General features: G+C 44.5%; 1 protein-coding gene across 1 annotated transcript in view; it reads left to right on the forward strand.

The window, feature by feature from the left end:
- Positions 1-262: 262 nt before the first annotated feature.
- LOC130115916 (protocadherin-16-like) overlaps positions 263-14,509 on the forward strand; it is a 90,079-nt gene continuing 75,832 nt past the window's right edge. Inside the window, exon 1 of the mRNA XM_056283775.1 lies at positions 263-2,062. Coding sequence (XP_056139750.1) covers positions 263-2,062 — 1,800 coding nt within the window. The remainder of the gene's footprint in view (positions 2,063-14,509) is intronic.

The raw sequence follows: 14,509 nt of genomic DNA on the forward strand, positions 1-14,509 counted from the left end.
ATTAGGTGAAAGAAATGTAGGAAAATGTTATGTGCAAAGACCTTTTGTAAGAACTGTGGTTTGGAATGGAGCCTACAAAACATTTGGGAAAGTCTTTAGACATTTTACTTATTTTTGCTTCAACTAGCTTACTGTATTTTGCACAGAAATCATGCTTTTTTGTGTGTGTGTTTCAGCCGCTGTCAGGTTTTGACATTGCTTTGCACTTTGACACACACTTTGCCTCTTTGTATGTTTCTAGGTTTAAAAAGAAAGAGTCAAAATGAAGACAGTGGCAGCTGGTTTGGGATACTCGGTAATGGACCCGTTGCAGCGTGAGGGCCACAGGAACAGAAGGATTATGTTGATGGTGTATGTGGCCTTGGAACTCCTAACCATCCATTCATCCATGGTGCTGGGCACTCTTGAGCTACAGCTAGATGAGGAACAGCCAGCTGGAACAATTGTGGGTGACATCAGTGCTGGACTGCCCCCTGGCATCACAGCATCCCTCTACTTCATCTCTGACCACGAGGGTACAGGCGTGGGCAGTGATCTGGACATAGACGAGAGCACAGGCATTATTAAGACCGCTAAAGTTCTAGACAGGGAACTAAGAGACAGATACAACTTCATTGCCGTCACCATGACAGGTGTGACAGTGGAGGTGACCATAAAGGTGAATGACATAAATGATCACGCCCCAAAGTTTCCTAAAAAATGGGCCACATTTAAAATACCTGAGCAGACAGCCATTGGCACCAGGTTTCCTCTGGAGCCAGCAGTGGATGCCGATAAAGACCATCTGACTACCCAGGGCTACCTTATCAAGGATGGTAATGTTGGACAGGCCTTCACTTTGGAGACCAGAAGGGGAAGCAATGAAGTTCTCTATCTGGACCTGGTGATCAATGCCATTCTAGACAGAGAGAAACGATCCACCTACACTTTATCTTTGGAGGCCTTTGATGGTGGTTCTCCTAAAAGGACAGATCAGATGACATTGGATATTACTGTACAGGATATCAATGACAACGCTCCTGTTTTCAACCAGAGTCGCTATCACGCCATAATATCTGAGAACCTTCAACCGGGAAGCAATATCCTGCAGGTGTTTGCCACTGACGCTGATGAAGGAGACAATGGGCTGGTGCTGTATGAGATCAACAGGAGACAGAGTGACCCTGACCGCTACTTTGTCATTGATTCTCGCACAGGGATCATCACTCTTAATAAGCCATTGGACTTTGAAATGAGGAGAGTCCATGAGCTGGTGATTCAAGCCCAAGACAACTCGACTCAGCCAGAGGTCACCAACGCCTTTGTCACCATTCATGTAAGAGACTACAATGACAACCAGCCAACCATGACCATCATCTTCCTCAGTGAGGATGGCTCTCCCCGTATCTCTGAGGGGGCCCAGCCAGGCCAGTACGTAGCCAGGATCTCAGTCACTGACCCAGACTATGGAGAATATGCCAATGTCAATGTGTCACTGGAGGGAGGCGATGGGAAGTTTGCCCTCACCACCAAGGATAACATTATTTATTTAATCTGCGTGGACCAAATTCTGGACAGGGAGGAGAGGGACACTTATGAGCTGAGAGTGATGGCGACTGACTCAGGCACACCTCCTCTCAGGGCAGAGTCCTCCTTTACTATCCAGGTGATTGACGTCAACGATAACCCTCCTTTGTTTGACCAGCCAGTGTATAGACAGGTCATCCCTGAAGTGGTGTTTCCGGGGAGCTTTGTGCTGCAGGTGACAGCCAGAGACAAAGACCAGGGGCCAAATGGGGACATCAGCTACAGCATCTTGCAGGATCGAGGGACCCACTCGGACTGGTTCAGCATAGACTCTGTGACGGGGATCATCACCACACTATCCCAACTGGATTATGAAAAGGATCCCGTGCCCAGTGTGACTGTAGTGGCCACTGATGGAGGGAAACCCCCCCTGTCCTCCACTGTCGTGGTAAACATCATACTGCAGGATGTAAATGACAACGAGCCTGTTTTTGAAAGGAACTTCTATAACGTATCGATCAAGGAGAACACAGCTGCAGGAACGTGCATTCTTGAGGTAGGACATTCTCTCTGAGATTTATTACTCCACTAAAAGTTGGCGAAATGGATTAGTTTTATGTACGTATTCACCCCTATAATTCTTATGCAAAGGTTTCGAACTCCTCCTGAGGAAACAGGGGAGACTGTTGCCTATGGAGATTTATTGCGTAAACAAAGGAGAAATTTGTTACATTTCGCTGTTTTCTCTCATTATGGTATCAAGAGTCAACCTTTTAAATTGTAAAGCTGTTTAAATTGGACAGCCGTAGAGGGGTCTTCACCTGCAGTTTTTACAGCCAAGAGGATTTCTTTTTTTGGCTGTCCTTCCCTTCACCTCTCAAAGGTTTCCAGGGTAACAGCCAGTGTTAAGTCTTCTGTCAGCCCAGGCACAAAAGGTTTTTTTCCACATATTCACAGGCAGAGACAAATTCAGGGCTTTATCTAAAGACATAGATGTCACTTCACCCAACAAAAGGCACTTTAATTAGGCTAGTTTAGCGTGAGAAAAAAAAATGCCTACAGACGACAAGAGGAACCGAAGTTCAGACAAACTGCAGCTCCCTCCAGTCTGCGCCGCATTAGACTGGTGTCACATTTCATTAAACGACGCTGTTTTCTCAAGTTGTTTTTGGCTTGTCCTGTTTGAAAACAGGGCTTGTTTTCATTTCTGCTAATTTTTCTCTCGCTGATTTTGAAATGTTCATTTGCATATTTCCAGTCAGCTGCGCTAGCCCGCGCTTTGGGAGATCAGTTTCTAGACACAGGTATTTCGTAAGGCGATGGGTTCATATAATCCCTGTCTCACAAGTGTCTGCAGCAGGATTGCATGGATCAAGGGCTTGAATGAATGGTGTCGTCCTGACAGCAGGCCCCAGAGTTCTTGGCCCATGGTTTTGGCCCTTAGGAAAAGGGAGGGGTGAAGAGGGATGCGGGGCTCGCCGTGGCTCTCGGCTTGACTGCGGAAATAGAAACTATGTGCACTTCTTTTGTAATTGGCCCTCCAATTTACAACTGGTAAACAACATAGGATAAACTGAAGGGGAGTTTGCTGAAAATATGTGGAGTACGGCAAAGGAAGTCAAAACAGGAAGACAGGTTTTAAAAGTGCATGTTTCTGGAGCACATTAATCCTTTCTATCCTACTTTCCAATGTGCGGAAGTTCACCTTAAGAAATTAGCCAACTATATGTAAATATTAACTTGGGAAGTCTTTTTCTTTGCTCTGCTGTGCTATTGATGCATTTCTACCGGCCTTCATACATTTCTTGCAATATACTACGATTCACCAGTTGACCGACAGCTTCCAAGCATGAGGTATTTCTTCAAAGCCAGTGTTCTCTGGCCTCTCTTGGGTCTGCAGACATTTGCTTGGCGGGCCACGTGAGAACAGACTGCTGTTGCTCAGGGTGCCAGTTCTACATCCAATCATCTCAGCAAGACATCTGAGGACAGACTTTTTCACACTGCAAATGAAAATCCCACTGCTCCCCCCCCCCCGAGATACAGTACTGTCCAAAAAGCAATAACAGTATGGGGATTGTGATCATTATTTCAAACTTTGAGGAGGCTACATTTTCTTTTCTCCCCAAGCCACTTGCGCAGTGGTTCACTGTATTCTGATGCAGTCTGACGCTGCACTTCTCTGCATGTGACAGTTTGTCACTGCCCTATTGGTTTGTCGGGGGGGGGGGGGTTATATATATATATGACTGCTGGGATAGGCTCCAGCATCCCCGCAACCCTGAGAGCAGGATAAGCGGTTAAGATAATGGGTGGATGGATGGATGGATATATATATATTATGGAAAAAAGCAAAACTCAAAATACGGCCTTGAGCTTAGCAGCACACAATCTTATAATCTAATAGATGTGATCTTCAAAAAAAAAAGAAAATAGGTCATCCTTAAGTGGAGAAATCAAAAAATGATATGAAAAATATCTCATTACAACATAAGATGCACTTTGGTGTGGTTTATATAATTCACTGCAAATTTTATACTCCTATCATAGTTTTTTCATTTATTAGGGTTATTGTCTATACTATATCCAATTTTACAAGTCTGTTGGAAAGTGTGAAAATAATTCATGCATAATCACGACAGGCTTTAGCGTTATGCTGGAAACAGAGCCTTATAATACTACCTTTTTTACATAACACCGATTTAATCCATAATTTGTATTATGGGCCTTGACAGACGTAGTTTTCTGTTGTACAAATCTAGCCTATTCCTCCCATTCACAATCTGGGATGAGAGCCTGCATATTCACTGACTGATTGTAGCCGGATAAGTGAACGCTACATCATGTTGTGTAATTTTTTTTGACAAGAATGTACTGCAACCTCCACCGTGCTCTCTAATTTTTATACAAGAGTGTAAACCTGACCACAATTTGATGACCTCAAAACGTGAGTAGTAATTCATAACTACAAGGTGTCCTCATTAAACTACAGATTTTTGATACACTGCCTGATAATAAATACATGTAGGATTTTTCTCTGAGGATCAAACAGAGGAAGTTGCAGCAAGTTACAGTTCCCTCTCCCAGTAAATGATCAAGAGCGACGGAACGAGGCGTCTTGTCCACATGACAAAACTTAAGAGGCTTCCTTTGAATCTCAAAGTTCAGCACCAAAGAACAGTATTTGGTTTTAGGCATATTTTTTATTTGCACTTCTTGCATCTTCTTGCACATCTTGTCTTGCATCGGAGAGTAGTTGAAATGCCACTTCACTGTGCTGATCTTGTGGGTCCACAGTGGGACTCTTTTTTTTAGGGCTAAGAATTGTCCCTCTGTCTGTTTTGGCCAGTTGGTCTGGCTCCGGTGGAAAGGCGAGAGGGGGTCTCCAAGCAGCTGAGGGGGAAATGAGACCCATCAAGCACTGGCATGGGTGGCGGAGGTGACATGGGTAGGGGGGCTTCCGCGTCTGTCTGTTGGTCTGTCTCTCTCCAAACTCTTATCTGATCTCACTTCATTTCTCATTAGCTGGGTGCGAGGACTCCATGGACAGCATAGTTAAGCCTGCCACCCCCTCATTTAGGGCAGAATAGACAGCCTGTCATCACTGGAGCCCCCTTAGCAACATGAGAAGAGCACTGATTGCTGTGAGAGAAAGAACAAACATTTTTTTGGCGTTTTGTTTCTTGAAGCTGTAACTCAAAGGTCATATTTACAGTCCCTTTGCAGCCAATAATGTGTCCTGTCTGTGCCATGCCTTGGCAACTTTTCGAAAGAACACATCATTGCCCTTGAACAATAACATATGTAACAATGTGTAGGGTCTTTCATGGTTTAGCCAGACTATATTATGTGGTATAAAAGGACAAAATACCCAATAGATTTTTGTCAGGATCCCCTCTGCAACTAAAACTTTCATTATTTTGCAGAAAATGTTTAATGGTAGACTTGCATGTGAATAGCACTTCAGTGTGCTGGAGCTCCGAATCATTTCTCCATGCCTATCAACATTAAAGTAGAAAGCCTGTGGGAGAAAAGGAGTACTCATGATTGCTCTGAGAGGAGAAAACGTGAATGATTGAAAAACAACAACTCTGTCATGCTTCTCTCCCAGTGTTTCCATGGTCTTTCTGTTTGATAGTAACCATATTTAAGCAATATCACACGAGAGGGAGTGCTGTACCGAAGATAATCCCAGCCGTGCTGATATTCAGTATAACAGCACGACCTCGAGTGTGGTATTGCTTTTATACAACAGTTCTACAATCGCCGTTTATTAGTTAACAGTAATAAGCGACAACAGATTATGATTTGTTTGTTTATCTAATCCTTTATTTAGCTCCGCCAGCAAATAGTTCCACAACTGTGCTCTTGAACTTGGATCGTTGCCAGGCAACCTGAACACAAACATTTCCCTGCACAGCTTGCTACTCTGTATAGGGCTACACACGTTACCGCTGGCTAGCTACTTTGTATCATGCACATTAATCTGGACGTTTCCATTTATTGTGCAACCAGTGAAATAAGAGTCTGTTGACACTGACAGTCACTGTTGACACTGACAGTCACTTGGGTGGCATGTGCGTTAGGGGTAGCCTAATTAACGATTATTAATAGAACACCTGTGCTGCGGAGTGATACATATAGTTAAAAGTCCCAGTGCTGTTATGCTGAAATCAGCACTCATGGAATGCCTCTTGTCCAATCAAATGACTTGGTCAGAACTAACTGTTGTATAACTGCTGGTAACCACCAGGCATATGTATGCTAACCTTGATTCATCCACCTTAAACCATAGCATGGGCTTGAGCCTGCAGAGGTGGTGTAAGCTAATACTTTCCCATGACAAGCATTCAAAGGCCCACAATGCTTCATGTTATGGGGTCAGGATAAACCCCTTGGAGGTGCCCTCTTGTATCCAAGGAGTATATTTTGTTGGGGCAGTTTCCATGTACATGGCAGAGCTCCTGTGATAGCCAACACAGCTCAAATAAAAATTGCTGTTAATGTTTCATGTTTTTATTCTGTAAGGTTTGAGCAGGGATGTTCACTAATGAACAGGTTGATTCATTAATGAATGAATGAATGAATCAGTCAGTCAATCAGTCAACCAATCAATAATCCCATGTTGAATGCAAAATCATGTATTAGATTTAAGAATGCATTAATATCCTCATTATAAAATAAGCTTGCATCGTAACATTTAGTAGAGAAGTTTTACAAAATAAGAACAAAAGAACAAAACAAAAACAAACAAACACACAAAAAGGGAACAATCTTTCAAGTGTTCATAGGTTCCTCGGTAGAAAGCAGAGTGACATGATCGAACAAATTTGTTCCTCGTCAGATCTGATCAAGCAACATTTCCCGGATTTTATGATTTTTGCAGCTTTCTGATCCTTCACAAGCTCGCTATTACTCTTGGTCTACGTTACGCCTCTCAAGTGTAGACAAATGGTAAGCATTTCCCCAGCTGGCTCCCAGCATATTGTGCAAAACAAAGCGCCTCACTTCCCATCAAAACACGGCAGTGCTTCAAAGCAACCATGCAAAATGCAATGACTTGGTGACTGAAAAGGACACCTGGTTGCTCTGTCCTTCTGCCGCTCTGTAGCCTCTTGTTTTTCTCTGCAGTGAACCTTGCTAACTTCCAGCGACTGTAGTAATTCACTTTAAGGGGATCCAAAATGGGTTCGTTTTAACTTATTATACAGTGACGCTGACTGCTGAGACCAATGAAATGGCCAGGTTTTTGGACTGACATTTTCATAGGAAACCATGTAATCCATTTTCACCAGGTCGTTCTCTGAAGGGGGTTTGTGACCAGCAACATGTTCTCTGGCCTGTTTTAATACCGAGCTTGCTTGTCTCCATGTGAGATGGGGTTAGCTTGAGGCTAGCTGAGGTTAGCTAGCTGACTCTGCTTTTTGTCTCGCCTGTTTCCTTCTCCCTCGGTAACTACCCAGCTTTTCTGTGGCTCTGTGGTTTTTAACACAATATTTACTGGGAATGGCAAAATTGCAGGAAACGGGATGTGCTACTAAAAGTGTTCGCAAATGTAATACTTCCTCGAACACTTACTCTTGGGTTTAGCAGGGGCACTGAAGTGAACATAAACACTGATGTACATCTGGATAGGGTGTGGGTGTGCAGGTCAAATCTGCAGTGCTGGATGGAGATGGCCGAGTGCTTTTTATTGTGCTTAGATGTCCATCAGTGAATCCTACAGCCCGCTGTCCAACAATCCAAGAAGAGAAGAAAGTTTTGATCGAAAAATGTTTACTTAGCTGAGAGCTCGGAAAAGTGCCGTTCATTAGCAGAAAACTGAAGCCTTCGTGGATGTCCTCCTCAGACGGTAGACTACGGCAAAGTAAGGGCGAAACAACATATAGTGTTAACGGTGTAATCATAAAATTTGAGCCAATATTTTTGCAACATTTTTTAAAGCAAAAAAACAACTCAATTTTTACATCTGTCAACTGCTTAGTTTATCACTTGCTGATAATAAAAAAAACATTACTACATTATTTCCAATTGTATCAATAGAGCGTTCATTCCACAGTGAGGACTTACCGTAAGAGTTTACTTGCTATCAGAGTTGATGTTGGTAGCTGTTGATATTAAGGTTCAACGTGTAAAGTTAGTACATAGGCTGCAAAGGGTCAGTGTTGACCATGGTGCAGTCATGCTAATGCCTAGCTGTGAAGAGAAGCCATGTGAGGCACAGAGGTCTGTTGGGGCAGCTGGGCGTCCCCGCTCACATCTGGCACGGAAGCAAGATGGCCTCACACTTCTCTCGTGGGACAAGGAATTTCATTAGACAGAACTGTCTGTCTGCCAAACTGTCTGCTACAGGTGAAGCGAGCCTCTCGGCACTCCCGCCAGAACTTCTACGGAAGGGTGTGAGCACTTTGAAAGGAGAAAAAGAGGCAGAGGAAAGGAAGAAAACAGTTGAGGGCTGGTAAACCTCTGGCAGCTGCGACAAAGCTCCGACTTAGCAGCTGGGTCCAGCTGTGAGACTCTCCCTTCCTTTACGTCTATCCTTTGACTCGGTACCGAAGACAGACCTCCGTTATGTCTCTTCACTCTTTGTCTCTTTATCCTCATTCCTCTTCTCCTCAGTGGGGCTCCTTATCACTTTCCACTTACTTCCTTTTCCCACACCATCGTCCTGTCTGCTCCATGATCTAGTTACAGCGCTTCACTTCCTCCATTTCCCTCCCGAGTGGCGACATGTGGACTGGAGAAGGTGAGAGCAGCACATCTGCAGACCCGGGGACCCTCCGGCCTCCCCAGAACGAAGAGCACATGCTGCCCTGTGGGTCCCAATAAGGCCAGGTCCAGGCTTAGTCAATTAAATGATGCAGGGAAGATATGAGTGTAAATTACATGCAGAGTGAGATCAGACCGCAGGTGTGTATGTCCTCAGCGGCGATCAGGAACACTTTCCCACAGTACTGTGTCCAAACTCAAAGAGAGGAGCATGTTTGCTTAACCTTGATAAATAGAGACAATTATTTACTTTGCTTTCCTTCGAATGAGAGGGAAAAGAGGAGAAAGGGAGAGAGAGAGCAAGCGAGTGTGTGTAACAGAGCAGACTGAGTCTTGCTGTGATGTGGGCTGCTGCGCCTTCTGTTTTCACAGTCCGTGGTCCCCTCGCACATGTACATGTCAGTTGGCACTGCAAGCTGGGCATGAGGAAGCATCATCTGCTCATGATATTCACTCGAAGGCAAATCTGTGCAAAACCATCCATCCAGTTCCCTGCTGTCCATCAGTGTCCACCAGACTGGAAAACAGATACCGGTTGACTGCTTGCCAGGTACACAAAATGACAGCAAATCATTTTAGGGATGTTGATGAGGAGCATGTATCATAAGGGTATCATGTAATATAACTCAGCCAGTGGCATATTGTTATTTTACATTCACGAAGAAAAAAAAAACCTGCCCCTTCCTAGAAAAGCACTATATTTACACAGTCCTAAAATATCTTGACCGCTGAGCAAATTGTCTCCACATCCAGAATTTGACTGTTAAAAAGAATGCATCCCTTTACCCTGCCAGCAACCTCAACCCCCTTTGCTCCAGCCTGGCTGCAGAAACTGCCAGTTGAAATAAAGACTGAGAATGTTGCTGAGTCCAACGAGCCCACGGAAAGAGCAGACCATTTATCCAGAGGGAGTGTGCATAGATCATCCTGTTTCTGCACTCAATTAGATCAGCTGGGGGTTTACTACTGGCTCTAATTAGGCCTGTAAAGGTGGCTGAGAACAATGGAATTGGTCAATAACCTGGACCTCCATGATGCGAGACATGGTTTTGGGAAGGAAAGGGTAAACATGGGATGAAGAGAGGGAGCAAAGTTACAAACAAGGTCAGATGTGGAGTTAGTAAACTGTCTATATTCAAGGCCGCCTCTCTGTGTGGTCATGGTAAAGTGGTACCGTTTGTGGACAACGTTATACAGTGGGACCTCTTGTAGATGCTACTTAACATTAATGATGCCATGAAATCTCTCAGCTTCTGAAGACCACATTCTGGTTTATTATTATCACCGTACTGGGATACTGTATTTTTCCAGTCTTTTCAGCATTTGGGGAGAGCGAGAGAGATAGATAGAGAGAGTGTGAGAGAGCGAGAGAGAGAGAGAGACAGACGGAGAGGGAGGTCTGTGGGAAGAGACGCTCCCTTTTACATTGTGGCTAGCAAACACTGTCTCTCTTGGCCTCAGACAGAGAGGCACCCTGGCCTGATCCAGCCCTCAGTCTCTGCACACTCCCAGTCTGTGTGTAGAGTTACACCATGGTGGTCCGACATCACACTGTTGGTTCACTATCTTACTGAAGCCTTTCCGGTATACATCAGTAAGGCTCCCTCATGTGTCATGTTGGACGCCAGCTAACTATATCATGCTTTATCTGCTTGGAGGTAATCTGTGTACATTATAGATCTGTTTTAATGCGGACAGACATCTGCTTGGCTCGACACTGATTTCCTGTAAATTGTCGGAGGTGATTTAAAGATTTACTTTGCCGAGGAGGAGCTAATTATCCCGGGCCTCGGCATGCTTCATCAATAGGGTTCATTTGGTCTGGTGCTGCAGAGTTTACGTTGAGAGTGGTGTGCTGCTTCTTTTAACTAGCGTGTTGAAAGACCCAATCTTTGTTTAGATTGTTGTGTATGAGCCTGGTGCTACGAGGAGCCTGGAGGCTGTGTGGGGAGCAGTGGGACTCTCTGCTGTAATTAGGCAGAGCCGGTATGCAGGAGTGCAGGCCTCTGGATGTGTGATGTGGTATCAGCAGGGGAACTCTGTGTGCGTGTGAGTGTCTATGAGTGTGTGTGTGTGTGTTTGAGAAGAGGTTTGGGTTGACTCGAGTGCATTTGTAAAACCCGAGGAATCAATTCGGGGCAAGAAAACTCACAGCGCAGACTCAATCACGACGGTCGACTCCGAAACGAAACCGCCATCACCTGCTCATCAACGCCTTTTTTTTTTTTGGTTTTCCGTCCACTTTGCATTTTTAGGCTTGTTCTTGTATACTGTCTGACTCCACCAACACTTGGGCTTATCTTTCAAAGCCGAAGGAGTGTAGTCTAAACACGTAGTCTGCAACAAGGGCACAGTGCTCTCTTACATCAGACCAGAGTTCCCTCTCAGATCAAATTCCGCATGTCATTCAGTCACTCGTCTGCCTGTTTAAAATGTGATTATTTTTTATGAGCCCTTCCCTTCACACACATCAGAGTGTATTGAATATGTTGTTTGGCTCAGACCACGTGGAGTCGCCTGAACTTTGCACCGTCAAGTTGTTTTGAATAATGTTCAAACGGGACATTTCTGGGCATTGGGTAATAAAAACTATTACTCGGCTTTCTCAACATCATCGGATCTTACTCACTGGAACTCTCCAGGCCACAAAAGACCCGCAAAGAAAAGCCGGGAAAGCTTGTTCCAGGGGGCTATCTCTCATCACAGCTTAATGTGTTTGACTGCTGTGAAGTGCACATGACACAATGTTTGATATAGTCTCGTCTGATGGACTTACAAGACCCTCAAGTCCATGTGTGGTATTAATCACTTGCATTAATGGTTATTTGAAATCCTGTAATGTCATATCCGTTTACACCTTTTCACCGTAAATCAGCCCACAGGATGCATCTCAAAACGCTTATTTCGTTCACCCAGCAGCACCGGTTTAGCACGTTTTCCATACAAGTGCTATTTAATTATTTATTTTTACCGACCTCCAGTTGTATTCGGCCAATTACCCCACTTTTCTGAATCATCCCAGTCGCTGCTCCACCCCCTCTGCCGATCCGGGGCAGGGCTGCAAACTACCACATGCCTCCTGCGATACACGTGGAGTCGCCAGCCGCTCCTTTTCACCTGACAGTGAAGAGTTTCACCAGGGGGACGTAGCGCGTGGGAGGATCACGCTATTCCCCCCCCCCTGAACAGGTGCACCGACCGACCAGAGGAGTCACTAGTGCAGAGACCGGGAGACATACCCACATTCGGCTTCCCACCTGCGGACACGGCCAATTGTGTCCGTAGGAACGCCTGCCCAAGCCGAAGGTAACGCAGGGATTCGAACCGGCGATCCCCAGGTTGGTAGGCAATGGAACAGACCACTACACTACCCGTACGCCTGATATATTCTTGTCTGATGGAATCACAAGACCCTCAAGTCCCTGTGCAGCATCAATCACTTGCATTGGTTATTTGAAATTCTGTAATTTCAGATCTGTTTACATTTTTCCACCATAAAGCAGCCCACAAGATGCATCTCAGATGCTTAGTTCAGTCACCCAGCGGCTCTGGTTGAGCACACTTTCCAAAGCAGTGTTATTTTTTTTTTTTTTTGCATGATGGTTTTAGATTGGGGCTGGCATACAGACTCACTATCCAGTGGGGGACTGCAGTACGGGGTCTCACTCTGAAGGAACTTAGCCTGCAGACCCATCCAGATCTTTGGTCAGACGACCCTGTAGTTAGACTAAGTAGTCCCTAAGAGACAATTTTCACAGTCAACATCAGGCTCCCTGATTGGGCCAGACAGCAGATAGGAAGACTAATGAGTGCTGTAATTTTCCTTGTGCGTTTGAAATCAATATGTACGTGGGAGTAATGGGTCATTCGAAGGAGAAGAAATGAATTTGACTGGCTGACAACTAGGCCAGCATTGTTGAAACAGGACAAAACCAGTTTCATTACCCTCAATACGGCAAGGGCTTTGATTAAATATAAATTGTATTTTCAAGCCAGGGGATGTCATTCAATAACATTTAAACTTTAATGTGTTTTAAAAAGATCTCCAAAGTCTACTGAATAGTATTTATGTAATGTCTGCAGAGAGACTGGCATATTTAATGACATATTCGAGAAGAAAGAAGTAGAGTGTTGGGTTTCTTGTGATGCCGGGGTGTTGGTAGTCTTGAGCAGATACTACGCTGGTTGTCACAGTGGAGTTAAGACTGTTACATACAGGATTTTCATATTGAACATGATTGTAATACACCTTTAAAACAAGATCAGTGCTGCCAAAGTCCAATGGGACCGTCATCATGGGGAGCATATTCCTTTACTCTGCTAGTTTAGAAGTGTCACATATGAGTGCCTTGAAGAAACTCAAAGACGGAAAACATTGCGTTTTGGTGTGAACATCGGAAGAGTTATGGGTTGTTAGTTATGAACTGGGACACATTTTCAGCATTATCCATGAAGCAATTCCTCGCCTTGTCTTCCCAGTGAAGAGGACTGACATGTGTGTCTAACTGTTCTGAACATGAGCGTTGACCCTTGCATAGCAATAGTCTCTTTTTCCGCTAGTTTTCCTTTGTTGGTTATTTGAGGCGTTGGTGTGCACTGGATAAAAAATATAATCTGGATTTTACAGGTTTTATATGCTTCTTTATATGCAAAATCATATCTAATATGGTTGTGTGTATTACCATATGACCCCATGGGTGGTATCAAGTCAAGTCAAGTCAATTTTATTTGTGTAGCCCAATATCCCATCCATTATCCGAACTGCTTATCCTGCTCTCAGGGTCCGCGGGGATGCTGGAGCCTATTCCAGCAGTCATTGGGCGGTAGGTGGGGAGACACCCTGGACAGGCCGCCAGGCCATCTCACACACACACACACACACACCTAGGGACAAGTTAGTATGGCCGAGTCACCTGACCTACATGTCTCTGGACTGTGGGAGGAAACTGGAGCCCCCGGAGGAAACCCACACAGACACGGGGAGAATATGCAAACTCCATACAGAGGACGACCCGGGATGACCCCCAAGGTTGAACTACCCCAGGGCTTGAACCCAGGACCTTCTTGCTGTGAGGCGACTGTGCTAACCACTGTGCCACTGTGCTGCCCAATATCACATACTATATATATATTTACACACACACACACACACACACACACACACACACACACACACACACACACACACACACACACACACACACACACACACAATATACAATATATATAGCCCAATATCACAACTACAAATTTGCCTCAAGGGGCTTTACAGTAACACAACATCCTGTCCTTAGACCCTCACATCGGATAAGGGACAACTCACTGAAAAAAAAAACCCTTTCACAGGGAGGAAAAATAGGAAGAAACCTCAAGGACAGCAACAAAGGAGGGATCTCTCTCCCAAGACAGACAACATGCAATGGATGTTGTGTTTACACAATTTACAGAATACAACATTGAAAGAGGATAACAGAATCATACTGGAATTATAAAATTTATGAAGAATATGATGAAGAGGATGCCAAGCAGTGTCCAGACACCACCGGAACAGCCCAGGACCCAAGCCACGCAACCACCATCACCATGTAAAAATAAATAAATAAATAAGTGACATCTTAGTGAGAGAAGGATATAAAATTGGAACAGAATAACAAAATTATATGGATTTATGGATGTATAAGATATATAGAAAGAAACTGTGATATCCAACCCAATATACAATCCCGTCACTTTA

The sequence above is a fragment of the Lampris incognitus genome, chromosome 7 (assembly GCF_029633865.1).
Source record: "Lampris incognitus isolate fLamInc1 chromosome 7, fLamInc1.hap2, whole genome shotgun sequence".
NCBI lineage: Eukaryota > Metazoa > Chordata > Actinopteri > Lampriformes > Lampridae > Lampris > Lampris incognitus.